At 40.0% G+C, this 15,681-nt stretch overlaps 1 protein-coding gene across 1 annotated transcript; it reads left to right on the top strand.

Moving 5' to 3' along the window:
• Positions 1 to 6,249: 6,249 nt before the first annotated feature.
• Positions 6,250 to 8,028, top strand: LOC135481820 (hemagglutinin/amebocyte aggregation factor-like). Its single transcript, XM_064761544.1, has one exon. It carries the CDS (start codon positions 6,566 to 6,568, stop codon positions 7,052 to 7,054), a length of 489 nt encoding a protein of 162 aa, XP_064617614.1. The 5' UTR covers positions 6,250 to 6,565; the 3' UTR covers positions 7,055 to 8,028.
• The last annotated feature ends 7,653 nt before the right edge of the window (positions 8,029 to 15,681 follow it).

The raw sequence follows: 15,681 nt of genomic DNA, 5'->3' as shown, positions 1-15,681 counted from the left end.
TGTTCTTCAATAACTGGAACATTAAGAACATATGAAATATGGAAGAGATACAAAAATAAAATACAAACTTTGCGTGTGAACGCGTTCAGTTTCGTCAGTAAATCAGTAAATTTTCATATCATGTTTATGTGTAATTTGCATGTACTGGTAGAGGCGGAGGGTCCGAAAGGGGTACAAGATTCGTGCGTTCCTGTGTAGTGGAATAGTGCTACGCATTACATGTATATCAAATTATACTGAATACAGAACAATGAATAGAGAGCAATGACTCAAAATTACAAGGCACAAAGCACAAAATTGTGTTCAGTCGGATGAATACAGGTGAATCTCCCAAATCACCTAATCCAAGTCACCCATAGCCGATGGACACTACAAGCACATTGTTTTATATTTCATGCACATATTTTACAGCATTGACAAGATCCTGTTTGATATAGGTCGAGTTATGTTTAGGTAACGTTAGTGTGTAGGTCCACTAATGTGTAGGCCGAGTATTGTGTAAGTTGAGTAATGTGTAGGCAGAGTAGTGTGTAGGTCCAGTAGTGTATAGGTCGAGTAATGTGTAGGCTCAGTAGTGTGATGGTCGAGTAATGTGTAGGCCCAATAGTGTGTAGGTCGAGTAGTGTGTAGGCCCAGTAGTGTGTAGGTCGAGTAATGTGTAGGCACAGTAGTGTCTACATCGAGTAGTGTGTAAGCCCAGTAGTGTATAGGTCCAGTAAAGTGTCGGCTCAGTAGTGTATAGGTCGAGTAATGTGTAGGCAGAGTAGTGTGTAGGTCGAGTAGTGTATAGGCCCAGTAGTGTATAGATCGAGTAGTGTATAGGTCGAGTAATGTGTAGGCAGAGTAGTGTGTAGGTCGAGTAGTGTGTACGCCTAGTAGTGTATAGGTCGAGTAGTGTATGGGTCGAGTAGTGTAGAGGTCGATTAATATGTAGGCAGAGTAGTGTGTAGGTCGAGTAGTGTGTAGGTTGAGTAGTGTGTAGGCCCAGTATTGTGCAGCGTGATAGAAGGTGACAGAACAGCCACATATATGATGAATACACCCCTTTTCTTCTTACTCTATAGTCATGCTGCCTTCCTCTCCGGCCGTAAGTGGGAAGGTCTGCCAGCAACCTGCGTATGGTCGTGGGTTTCATCCGGGCTCTGCCCGGTTTCCTCCCACCATAATGCTAGCCGCTGTCGTATAAGTGAAATATTCTTGAGTACGGATTAAAACACCAATCAAATAAATTAAATTGTTACTCTATACAGTGTGAATACTAATAGTACATACATGGGATTAAGACATAAAAATTACTTCAACATGTGTTATGTTTGCAAGGTGCAAGTATCTAATTGAAATAATTTAAATTGTCTCAAAACGAGTTGTAATTACAACTTCAATGAAATAATATTTCAAATGTCGTTGCAATTGTACCCTCTATTAGAATAATTATTACAGTTAGAGTAATTTATCTTAATAGCAGTTACCTTAGAGGCCCATAATTTTCCGACCGGCCCGGATAGCACAGTTGGTAGAGCGTCCGATTCGGGACCGGTAGATCCAGGATCAATCCTTGGTCGAGTCACACCTAAGACTTTAAAAAGAGGAAGTTGTAACTTCCTCGCTTGGCGTTCAGCATAAAGGGGACAGTGCAACGACTGGTTGACCCGTATCAGTATAATGGCTCGGGCGGGGCGGCTTACTTGCCTTCGGTAAGTCGTCTCAGTGATGCAGCACTAAATAAAAGAGCGGTGGAAATCCGTCCTGCAACAAGGAGGCACATTAAACGTGCATGCACCCTAATGATTCCTTCGTCGTCATATGACTGAAAAATTGTTGAGTACGACGTTAAACCCCAAGCACTCACTCACCCATAATTTTCCGAGTTTAGCTGCAGAAGTGCATGTACAGAAGTACACAGAGAGAAGTATGGGACTTTTGCCACTGTGTTATTTGGTTTTGCATTTTTTGCGTCTAAATGGCAACTGGTGATGAATAGACAACGCTGTCGACACAGTTATGAGAAATCATATTTTGTGTTATTGTTGAATCCAACGATTGAACCTCAACTAGTTTGACTATCCCGTGTTCGTGAGCAAGGCTGATCCAATTGTCTGGCAGCAGCGGGCTATTCACTTGGTACTGGTTGCATGGAAATCCCGGGATAAGACTTATAAAACGTGATTTTGACACCGGTAGCTATCTTGAATACGGCAAATACATCCACTTAACGTAGAAAAGTCAAACCGCGAAGGTCATGCATTGTTAATTCGCCAACAGCAATCCAAGGTCGTGCAGCATCTTGACATGGCGTAGCGCCCTCAGTAGATGTTGGTTCGGGTGGATTTCAGCGTGACAGCATCGTGACAGCAAACTTACCTCCCGGACTCATGCACTGCCTTACAAATATTCTAGGGAAGGGTTCTACAACTTACTTAGCGGCTGCTGGGGGCTCACTTTGTGAGAGAAACCTTAAACTTGATTTTAACTACTTTCAGCTAAAATTCTGGCAACAGTGCAGCACACCAAAATGTTTAACCCAGGATGCATAGGTATGGAAGGCGAACACCGCCAAAAATACATCTCCCAAATTAAATGAGCATCTCCGAAATCTAACAAGCATCTCCCAAATCAAGCATGCTCCTACATATACTGGGCTTATACATATCTCTATTAATATAAATGATGCGTGTATTTAATACACAGGCATTAATTAACTAAAAATAAATAAGACCATCATGATTGATACTGCCTTACGTATATTTAAAGACATTTAATTATACATTATCTCAGGAGAACATCTGCTCAAGATGGCGATGTTTCATTATTGACATGACTCATTGAGTAACATGAAGAAAATATTTATTGTTTTTTGAAATTTGGAAGTACTTTTGTGTGGTGTACCTCAAGGCATACCTGGCAAACAATATTTATTTTGAAATATATTTATTTATTTATTTGATTGGTCTTTTTACGCCATACTCAAGAATATTTCATTTATACGATGGCGGCCAGCATTATGGTGGGAGGAAACCGGGCAGAGCCCGGACGAAACCCACGACCATCCACAGGTTGCTGGCAGATCACCTAAAATATAAGGTTACAACTGAAGCCGTTATTTGACGGTCCATTCTAGTCAGACGTTTTTATTAGCGGGTGATGGGTGTACTTTTTTTCACACATTACATTGTACAATGTACACTATTTGATCAAAAGTTACCACTGAGCGACACGTGTGTGTACGCTACATCAGATTTGATGTTTTCGCTTTAACTGAATGTCTTATTGGAAGTGAATCCTCCAAGCTCAGGCTCCTACCTTGGTTTTTGAAATGGAGTCTTTTCAAATATCATCAAGACACACTGTAAAGGAAAAAAGTACATACTTTCGATATGTGGCCAGATTGCATCAAACTATCTGAAAAGCTCACAGATTTGATGTGAAAAGGTACCAGTCAAAGAAATGTTTTGCTAACAGGACATATCAATACACAGTTAAGCAAAAAGGTGGATCGATAAATTTACCTTACGTCATAAACATACACACCAGCTTTTTGACATGGCGCTGGTTGCCTAGTGTAACCGTCTATCTTGTATGTCATGTGTAATATCATAGATGGCGCCTCTTGTAGTATGAGATCTTTACATATTAACGGGAAAGACGTAATCGTCCGTTACTTTTGAATCACAATCTGATCGGTTAAGGTCTGTAACGCTGTATTTCGAACTGTATCTAATACCGCTTAACCTGGGGCTAGGGGCCGTAAAGGTAGCCGTGCTCATTATATCAGCATGATGCCTTTATGAACAGCTGCAATCAAAGTGCGACTGAGATACTTGTTTAGCTCTTATTTGACCTGGAACTCATTCACAAACTACGAATTTGAACTTTGATATGGAATGCATGCCTAGAATATCCACTGTCTGCCCGGCATCATTGAAAACTGATGACCGCTTCTCTCTTGTGTGTCACCGGCTTTATTTCTTATTTGTATAATGTCTTACATACCTTTGCCTTTGGGAGCTAGTGTTAAACGTTGTTTTGGAAATGGATCTTGCGATTATCGGCTTGGAACGCCTTTTACGGACTACGAATGGTATACGAATGTCAGACATGACGCTTATATTTAGCATTACACTGACTGTATGAGAATGTGAGATACACGACGTTTCTCTTGCTTTTCCTAATTTACACAACACCGATAATGATGATTTTTTCACTTTCTAAAAACATGTGATAAAGCTACCATTATCGAAAGGCTATCATATCTTAATTTACCTCTACTAAACCTATAAACATGTTAGTACCAATAAGGTTTGGTCACCTCATGTTGCACCCAATATCAGGTCTGGCTCATGGACAAATTGCACGAATCAAGGAGCTGCTCTTTATATCAAGAATAAAATCTTAGTTTCAGACAAAAGCAGTCCATGGATATAAATATGACAATGAAAAAAAACCTGGAAAATCTTCAAATATACTATACTATACTACTTTTATACTACTACCATGTTTTGAAGGTCAGATACCGTATCAAGTGTGGATTTACGACAACAACACCTCGGACACAAATCTGTGATTGATCCACAGTTAGTCATCTGACAGGGTGACCATTCTGTGGCGCACCTTGTTCGTTGTTTTTAAGAATCCACTACAGAAAACTGCCTGAAAGATAACATTTTGCGCAAACTCTGACTGGATAATGGTAACTATGTAGTATTTGAACTGCAACAATGGTACATGTGCAGGACTAAGTTGTAACAATGGTGATAATATTAGATTCTTACGTAGGTTGCGGTGAGGGTACCTGTATGTAGGATTAGGTACGTGTAATGGCTCAGCGGTTAGGTGCATTACCCCCTGTAGGGTGTACATAGGAGTGGTGAATGGTGGATATTTCCCATACACTGATTGGTCGACATGGACCAGGAAGAGCCGGAGCAGTGAACCGTGTATGAATTTTTGAATGGCTTGTGGGAACGTCAGTGGATTCCCCGTGCATATCGCATGTTGTTGTATATGGCACGGGGCGTTGCATTGCTTGGTTAGTCATCTGACAAAACTTGTTCGTGTTCTATACTAAACATTTTCATGTCTCAGCAACAATACACTGACAACCCTACCATATTCCCTACAGCGCATGCGTCCCTCTCTACCTTTTTTGGCTTTACATCGCTGCCATCAATAGACAAGCTTGACCTTTGGAGCCTGTCAGACGCACGTAGGCTTGTTTAGGACTAGCTTAATCACTTGTGTCCTCCCTTGGAACAGTTCAAGTAGCATTCATTAATAAAATTGTTTTAGGTGTTGAGTGTAGAGTATTATTAGAGAAGAATGTTGAGACAGATTGTTTGTGTTCACTGACATCACTTCCTGTCTCATCACCGTGACCCTAGTGACCTCGCTGATGTTCTAAATTTCTGTGCAATATTTGCTTTTGGTGGCAGTAATATAAAACGAAAGGTAGAGACCAATGCATGCGCTGAAAGGAGTGTGGCGGTTGAGCAGGCAGTAGACATAACGCCCCACTCAATCTTAGTTTCCTGACACCGGGTTAACCGGACACCATGTATGACACCAATACGTAGTAACAATAAACCGACACCTGGCTGACCAAACTCCAGACGTTACGCCCCAACAGCATGCTGACACCGTACTGTCTCAGCCGTAACCAATATGACATGATATATTTCCCCTATCCTATCACTGAGTAACCATGTAAAGAATATATCCTCCAAACACCCATCAGTTCATTTCAGAAGACCGATGTATAGGCGAATAATTTCAGCAATGCCATCATTGTATTTACAATCCACCAAAGGGAGATAACCTTCTCTGCAGACATATTTGACGTCGTTTGGCCACAGACCCCCATTAGTTTTCCATAAGCGACAATGTTAACGTTTAGCGCTGTAGCTCAGCCCCAAACATTCCTTGGCCAATAAGCTTTGGAGCATATCTGGCCCCGCCTGTGAGAAAGACGCCATAAAAAACTTGACATAGGTTGACCGTTAAAATCTGGACCTTTCTATGCCGGCAGCTGGGAGGGGTGCCAAGGGGACGCCTCATCACCACCTTTCTCCTAGTGTCCTCTCGCCCAGAATTTCAAACTTTCATCATTAAAACTCACACCTGCCCAAAGCTTAGACAATTTCCATCATTTTGATACCAAGCATGCACCTGTAGACCAAAAACGGCAGGCTGGCAGCAAAGAAAAGACTTTACACACTAAAATACACAGAATTACAATCCCTACCAAAGAACGGAAGTTGTAATAGGGGTCTGTCTCCGTCTGCAGAATTCAAGAATATATCTGTAGACCACGTGACCGTAGTTGTCCAGTGAAAACAGAGAATTTTGTTTGATGTGGAATAAGTATAATTACACACTAAGACTATTGTCCCTGTATACCCTAGCTGTGTGCAATGCCATCTGTCCCCGACCTAGATCTGGAAATATCACAGTACATCATGAAATAAGCGAATACAAAGAAAAAGCTTAAGCAGAAGGCGTAAGCCTGAACCACGTTATTACTTGTACCAAACGTTGAATCTTAAGTCCTATTGACTGCACCTAGGCGAAAATGGTGACCTCCACCTTACTGCTCCTCACGTTGCTGTTACATTCTGCCACGGTTTTGGCCTGGCAAAACAGCTGGGACCGGCCTCTCCACTTTAGTTGCCCGGAAAATCAGTACATTTATAGAGTGGAAAATCGGCATGACAACTATCACGAAGACAGACTGTGGCATCATATCTGCAGGGATCTTCCTACAGGGGCAAGACTGGGACAGTGCACGTGGCGCAACGACCAAAATGGCTTGGACGGTCTGTTTGCTTTTCGATGTGTTGGAAACCGAGCCGTTGTTGGAGTAGACAGTCGTCATTATAATCATAGAGAAGACAATCATAGAGTTTTTGGATTTCTTTGCTGTTACATTGTGGGGCTCAGATTGGATGACTGCTATGTAACCAGTTTTATTAATGAGCTTGACAAGTTTTTTAGTTATTGGGTGCCACACAACCATACTATTACTGGTATGACTAGTGTTCACACCAACGGAATAGAGTAAGTATGAGTAACTACAAAAAACATTCTATTCACCTTTCTAAAAATTTGAAAGTTATTTTAAGTTAAGATTTTTAGGTGAAGCCAGGGAAAAGCCAGTGCACCTCAAGGTGTGACTGACAAACACCCTGACATACACTCACAATTAGTCGGATCAGTTTTATACTGCACCATATAGGGTGTGCATAGCGTGGGATGCAATACTTATGTGCATGTACACTATTCAGTCAAACGTTGCCACTGAGCTATTTATAGCCTCGTTTATGTACAGTACACCCAAGTTGATCTTTTCGCGTTTCGTCTTAGTGGAGGCTGTTTTGAAAGTGAAACTATTCAAGCTCAGGCTTTTCCCTTGTTTTGTAATTGGAATCTTTTCAAATATCATATAGGTACATTTAACATCTTTCATCGTCAACGATATAAATGTTTGATTGCGCTGATAATTTGTTGGTTTGTTCTCGACCTATCTGTACCTACATAGGCTTTGTAACATAGGCAGACTGAGTGAATAATAATAAGTAAACATTTATGTGATTTGCCAAGTATGTTAGCAAACTTAACGTTTATCTAACTAATCTAAAACAATTATATAACAATGTAACAATTAAAAGGGACCTTTGTTTTGTGGATGTTGAATTCATGTTGAGAAATTAATCAGATATATAATTATATAAAGGAACGTTATGTAACTTCCTATGACAAAGCACTCCTAAAATCAGTTGTCATTTTTTCAGACGAAGTGTTTGAGAATCACGAAAGTTATGACGTAAGTAACATTGTCATGGTGGATCATTAAGGATGAACCACAGGACATGCAGCAGCTTTTCAAATGCACCGACTTAGGGCAGTGTATGAGAAGAAAAATCCAAAAATGACCACGGGTATATCATATCACTACATGGTAAATCCCTGCAAACACTGAGAATATGTGTATTTCACATTTACACATGAGGTACTAATAAACAGAAAGTGGCAAATACGTGAATTCGTTCTAGTGATTCGACGATGTATGTGGATTGCAGCGTGAAGCCAGTTAAGTACGAGGTAGAGGAACTTAGAGCTAGTGTTTATTCTTGAAAAAGAATAACGGAAGTGCGCTCCGCGTGGCAGAATTTACTATTTTAAAGAATTTGCACTGTTGAGTCGTTTCTCTAACTTGAACGTCAGTCTCTTATTGTTTATCATTAAAAGTGTTGTGCATGGATTTTTCCATTGCAAAGTGTACAGTGTTTTGTATAAGCCAGTGCTTGTTTATTCTCTGGCTCCTGTGTATATTTTTGTTTACTGTCAAATCAACACTGTTGCTCGGTCATATTCACGGGTTTATCGCTTGAAGTGGCCATACCATCGCAAACCATAACCATCGCAAACCATAAACCATAAAACCATCGCAAACCACAAAAATTCTGCTGTTTTTGTAACAGCACGATAGGACCGTATGCAGATCTGAAGAAGTTGGAAGGTGAATACGGGCCATATTTTACCAAACTCGACACATTGCCTTTGTGGGCTATAAGATATGTGAATATTAATGACGACACACCTCCACAATTCCGCTGTCGATTGTTGAAATATTAATTTATTTGGTTTTTGTTGTACGTCGTACTCAACATTCACTTATACGACGCCGACAAGAATTATGGTGGGAGGAACCCGGCAAAAACCCACGACCATCTGTAGGTTGCGGGAAGGCCTTCCAGCGCACGAGATTCTTGAAATATGCAACAAGGAAACCAATCGTTAAAAAGGCAGTTAATTGAGAGAGGGTGTTCGCACGGACAACCACAACGGAACGATGTATTACGCCCCCGCCGGGGGAGGGGGGGGGGGGGCGTGGCCAAGGCAGTTAACTCGCCAGCACGGCACAATCACCCAGAAGCCTCTCATCTGTGCGGTCACCGTAAGTTCAAGACAGCTCCGCTCATACGCATAGTCATGGGTTTCCTCCCACCATAATTCTGGCCGCTGCCGTGTAACGGAAATATTCTTGAGTGCGGCGTTAAACACCAATCAAATAAATCTTTACGCCAAGCATGATCATTTTCTCTGATGTCTAGCGAATGCTCTAATCGCGCTTCGGTGGCTTGCGATTTCCTGTTGCATTATTCCTGAGGCCAGCATAGCAACGGCTCGATTACGTTCATTCATCGCCAAACGTGACATGGCCTCGTACTGTCCTTTAAACTAAACTGCTGGTCTTTTTTTCAGCGGTTGGAGTCGCATGTGCTAACGAGAATTAAAACTGGCAAATCAAAGAAACAGAAGGCTTCAACTAATCACCACGTTTCACAAATTCAACGTTACCTCTTTGGTCAAGTATGTAGTCGATCTCCCGGAAGGAGGGATGATATCAAAGCTGATATTTTACACTTGTTCGGACGCTGACTGCTTGTCAGTACAGAGGCTTTCCCGTAGAAGGGTCATGTAACACGATATGTCAGGCCACTATTGATTTAAATGCCTTGCTGCCATGAAATCAACTTCGAAGATAGAGTTAAATTAGAAATTTAATCTACCTTCCAAACGTTATTCTAAAGGCAACCTTTTTCCCAACCTTCTTCCCTTTTTCAGACAAAAGCAGTCAACGGACATAAATACGACAAAGACGAAAAACCTGGAAAATCGTTAAGTAGAACACTCTTATACTACTCCCATGTTTTGTAAGTCATAAACCGTTCTCTCAAGTGTGGAGTTATGCCTCGGACAGAAATTTCTGTTTGATCCACATTTATGGAGAGAGGGTGACCATTCCCTTGCGCACCTTGTTCATTGTTTTTTAATAATCCATAGGTACGAGCGATTTATCCACGACAGAAAACTGTCTTAAAGGGAACATTTTGTGCAAATCTCGACAGAATAATGGTCACTATGTAACAATTAAACTGCAATAATGGTGTATGTTAGATTCTCATGTGGGTTGTGGCTGGGATTAAGATAAACGTCTCTTAAAACAAGGTTGGGGTAAGGTCACCCATATGTAGGATTAGGCAAATGCAGTGCGACGTAACTCAGCGCTTAGGTGCGCTACTCCCAGTCGCTGGTACAAAGAAGTTACAAGTTCATTGCAAACCTTGGGTTGGGATTTTCTGGATTCTGCCACTCTCTGTGTTTGCAGGGCCCTGATGACAATAAGAGGCTGAGGTAACACGTAAGAAAGCTCCTCTCTGGAATATTTAGATAGACCTATTTCAAACTGCTGTGTATACAGAAACTGTATGATGGTACGTGTAGGTAGCTATAAGAAGAACATTGTGCTATTCCATTGAATAAGGTACCTTAGCTAGCCACAGAGTCAACCAGACTTCTTTATAGGACTTACATATGCATATTACAATTTAATGTACATGCACAAGAAAATTTAGTGTTTGAAAATTAAGATCAAAAGCACATTAATCTAATTCTTTGCTAAAGATGGATTATGGTACATCGTTGACATAACACTCATTATAATTTTGCAGGGATATCTGTTTGGGAGGTGGGGGGGGGGGGGGGGGCAGACCGGTCTATTTGTCGCATGCGCTGAATGGTGGATACTTCTCGTACGTTGATTGGTCGACATGAACCAGGAAGAGCGGGGGCAGTGAACCGTGTATGAATTGTTGAACATCTTGCGAGAATGTCAGGGGATTCCCCGTGCATATCGCACACTGTTGTATATGACACAGAGGGGTAAACCTTAAAATTTTTCCGTATTGTATACTATACATTTTCATATCCCAGTGACAATGTACAGGAAACCGACTGATCAGACAGCAGACATAACGCCCCACTCAATCATAGTATACAAACAACGGGTTAGCCGGACACCAGGCAAGATACCAATACGTAGTCACAATATACTGACACCTGGCTTACCAAACATCATACAGGACGCCCCATCCAGTAACAGCATGCTGACACCTGACTGCCTCGCTCCCAGACTAGATAGGGTACGGAGAATAAAGCATACACATGTTGTGTGATATTACAGGTCCTTATTACCATTCAAATACATAAAGTATAGGGACTGGTTCTTCATGTAGAGGGACATGAAAGTCTGCCGATTGAAAAACACAACAAACTTTTTTTTTAAAAATCGCTCATACTTGGAAAGGATGCCTCAGGAATTCCTCCTAGTTGAATTCAAATAGATGCATGAATTTTCAGAAACTTGATTGTGGACTCTCATGGAAACAGTGTTTCTGAGTGTTGGGGAAAATACAGGCAGAAGCGAGCTAACCAAACACCTTTGCCACGTTACGAACGAACTTTCCCCGTGTACACATTTGCACACATCACTGGTGAAAGCCAAGAGGTCTTCAACCAAGGTCAGACTGGGGAAACGGCTCAGCGAGTGTCAAAGGCCGTATATTGGCTCCACAAACAGTAACAACGGTTGAATTAAAAAAATTATGAAATTTGAAGCCGTGCATCCTTTCCACTGGAAGGCAAGCATTCTAACCACTCAACGTCTCCGCCTTGATTAAGTGCTGGGCATTGCTTCAATCAGTGTGAAATATACTAATATATAACATGGCAAAAAATCGTTTCTTACTTAAATGGAACTTAAATCATAATTCTGCAATATGGACCATGTTGCAGATTGCAAGTCACCGGATGAATCGGTGCACTTTTCAACACGTGACTCTTTGTGTTCCAGGTACGAAAAATGTAAGTACAAAACACATAGGGTCCTTTGTCATTTTATCCCATGTAGTGACTAAGTGGGTTAAGCAAACACACATCTGTGAATATATTTCGCCGTACATTGTGAAATACCTCTTCAAAATGAAATACAAGCTCCGTGAAGGAAGGGTTCGGGTTTTACAAAACTGGCACTATGGAGTTTAGTCATGGGTGTTACTGGAACGCCCAAATGACAGATACGTTACAGTTGTCATTTGAAACATTTCTAACCGCATGTAACTGTCCAGTCGAAAAATAAGTCCAGTAAAGGCCAAGAAAGTCTACATATACCACAGATCAACAAAAATGATGGCAACCTGGATACCATTTTAGCACGGTACGGATCAAAGAATGGCATCATTTGGTATTATTCATTATGCCCAACACTTGAAATCCGTGACCATTCACTGTCGACCTTCGACCTAAAATATAAACTCTTCCACATCGATTTGATGTAAAACTACCGTTAAACTACCCTGACGCGAACATTATTTCTTAAATAGATAAGTTAACGTAAACAAAAACCATATATAAGTTCTTTCGGCAATAACAGCAAGAATAATTCCGGTGCATACACACAGTCTCTATGGCAAATCTATGTCCACAGAAATAGGTAAACCCGGAATTAATTGTGAATACCTTAGGTTACAGGTAACACTGGTATACGACAATCTGTTGTACACAAAGGCACACTGACGATGATTGGCATTCAACCTCTGGAAACTGGTTAAGTCCAAAGTCTGGACGCTAAGCCGGGCGCTAAGAATACAACCCTCGGGTTTTGACACAAAGTGATCTCCAGAGCAACGAATGTTTAATTAACTCACAATACAGAAATCACCCAGTCTTTCAAACTGGGATTTCCCGACAACCGAAACGTCAGTGTAGACTTCTCACTTATAACACTCCTACAGACTGCAAATTTACACTTGCGAGCTAGGCTATGTACATTCTCCATCAATTTACATACCAGAATCCTCTAGTCTCAGTGAATATAAATAATAAACATATTTGCAATAATTCATCCTTACTATACAGAGAAAGCATTTATACACTTCCAGAAAGATCACTTAGGTTGGCTTAAAACGGTCACCAATCTAAAAATTAGATGAAAAACACTTTCATATAGAGTAAGGAGTGGTGTACTGTAGTGTAGCTTGGAGTGGGGTGTGGCGTAGCGTACATGCCGTAGAGTGGTTCAGAGCGTCGTCCCGTGGTATATGCCTGACGTAGCATGGCATAGTGTGAAATTTTAAAAGTTCTGCATGTTCCAGTTCATGTCATTGTTATTCATAAAAAGAAAAAGAATTTAATTCAAGTAAATTCTTGATATGTTGTTCTGTTACTTTGATGGTAGGTAGTTGTGTTGTGTAAAATAGGGATAAATATGTTGAGTCATTACAAACATTTTCTGGCAAATGGCACATGTTCATAGTATTAAGACTGGGATAAAAGATTAAACCACACGAAGGATTTAAAGAATGAATAACTGTATTTCTCTTTCGGTCTGAGATGATGTTCAGGTGTCATGGCATTCACTTGTCAGCGTGAGCTCGGACAAAGCATCAAGCTGACCTTTTTCTTATAACTCTTTCCTTAATTTCAAAACGAATTATGCCGTAATCACGTAATTCGTAATTCTCTTGCTTATGAGGTGCGATTTAGGTTATTAAAAAATCAACCATTATGATACAGTGCTTCAAAAAATAAAGAAATGTCTGTTACCAGGTTATGAGTATTTTATCTGACGCAGGCAAGCATTTTACCTTCGCCCACCATTTATTTACTTTAAAACATCATATGAACTTCAAGCATAAGTGCACTGACACAATAATAGCAAAACTCGTCGTGACTGTCAATTCTGTGCCAGTTTGCGTCAATACGCACCCACAATTGACCCAGAAAATCCTGCTTTCTACAGTTTAAACCTTTGTTTACCTTTAGTAAACTACACAGACTGCCAGTTTTGTAAAACCCGGATCTTTCGCGTCATAAAGCATTATATTTCCATTTTAAATATTGTCTTACCCCAAACAAAAATGTTCTTCACTTCTTGTTTATTACTTTGGAAGTACATGTATAAAACTCATTAACATCCAAAGCATGTTTAATCCTGTAAGGACTGCTTGCTAGTATCAAACCTTGAAGTATCAACAGTTTTCTGTAGCCTGGTTAAGACCACGGACGAGAATGACGTCGATTTCCTCCTTCTTACTGTTCAGTATGCTGTTTCAGTTTGCTTCAGTATTTGCCTGGCAAAATAATTGGGACGGCCCTCTAAATTTTGCTTGTCCAAACAATGAGTATATTTACAGATTGGAAAGTCGTCATGATAATCGCCGAGAGGATCGACTGTGGCAATACTCCTGCAGAAGCCTTCCCTATCGCACAAGTCTGGGGAAGTGCACTTGGTTTAACAACGTCAACAACTTTGATCAACTCCTTGCGTTTCGCTGCCGTGGAACACAGGCCATCACCGGGGTAGACAGCCGTCATGAGAATAAACAAGAGGACAGAGTTTTCGGATTTCGTTGTTGTGAAATAATTGGTAGGAAACTGGATGGCTGTTATCTTACCGGCTTCATTAATAATTATGATGGATACATGAATTACAGAATACCATACAACCACGTCATAACGGGCATGATTAGTGTCCACGACAATCATAGAGAGTAAGTATTACTGGCGTCTCAATGTCTTGTCAATGTCTTTCTCCATTTTTGCTTTCAACAAAAAATATTTTTTTTATTGAGTCCGGCACGTGTCGAAAGCCGAAACCTAGATATTTGGACCCTCCACCATGATTAAGGCCAATCCACAGATTTTGACTTCTTAGCAGGGTTATCTCCACATAAGCTACCTCTTCTAATCTTTCAAGACAAAAATTGTATCTTAATGATGTACTCAAAAATGGTCTGTTAATTTTATCAGAAACTCTTTTGTCTGAGTGATGCTAGAATATATTCTGCTATGGTAACATAACACTTGGTCCTATCCAACATAATATTTTGTTAATCTAATACAACGTTCATGTTGAATTACTAGAGTAGGTGTGCTACATATCAGAGGATAATCTGTTATACTGACAAAATATGCAATCACTCAGACTTATGTTTCATACATTATTACTTTTTCACAGTATTATTTAGGTCTTTCATACATTCGCGTTTTGGCAAATTTTTTACCAAAACTTTGATAAGTTTTCCTCCGCTGAATTTTCAGTTTCAAAGCTTTCCATTATTCAAATACTTTTGTATCCAATTTCATTTATTTTTTTTTTCAATCCAGACGTTTCGAGGCCAAGATCTTTACTTGAAAATGTGAAGGTATTTTTAAATCATCAATATATTTCTTCACAAATTTGGTATTATAAGTGTAGCAAAGCATATTACTCAATTAATCATTAACTCCCTGCAGAATTGAATCAGTTTGTTTGTGTCCTTTTACGGCTGTTTTGTCATTTTTATATTCCTTCAGGGATCGTCGTTGGATATTGGAATTATGCAGACTGGCTTACCCATAGACCATCACGTTGGACGAGAAGCAGATAAACTACAAAAATCCTGCAATATGCATATTAATGGCGTTTTGGAAGTTTTGAGCAGAATTTAAATCTAATGTTTAAGCATAGTTGGCTGATAAAACCTTCAACCGACTTAAACATAAACAAGTCTATTTGTTTTTTTTATTATTATTATTGAAACGTAATATAACGCATTCAACTTATATAATATTAGCTACTCTGATCTTCCTCACTACAGTTTATACTGAATTATAAGGAAACAAGTGTATGTTTGTTGAATTTTGATTTCATGTTGAGAAATAAATCAGGCATAAAATAATTGTAGTTAACGAATGTGTCTTTAACGTCGTATATAACCTGTGTGAGAAATCAATCCTAACATCGATTATGATCATTCCCTTATAAGTAATTCGACAGAAAATTGACGAATTTTCTAAATTCCA

This window comes from Liolophura sinensis, chromosome 1, assembly GCF_032854445.1.
Source record: "Liolophura sinensis isolate JHLJ2023 chromosome 1, CUHK_Ljap_v2, whole genome shotgun sequence".
NCBI classification, from domain to species: domain Eukaryota; kingdom Metazoa; phylum Mollusca; class Polyplacophora; order Chitonida; family Chitonidae; genus Liolophura; species Liolophura sinensis.
Note: the sequence above shows the minus strand (reverse complement) of the source record. Positions and strands in the feature narration are given on the sequence as shown.

Excerpts from the sequence above, each read along its gene's own strand:
- LOC135481820 (XM_064761544.1), top strand. The coding sequence starts at position 6,566 with ATGGTGACCTCCACCTTACTGCTCCTCACGTTGCTGTTACATTCTGCC.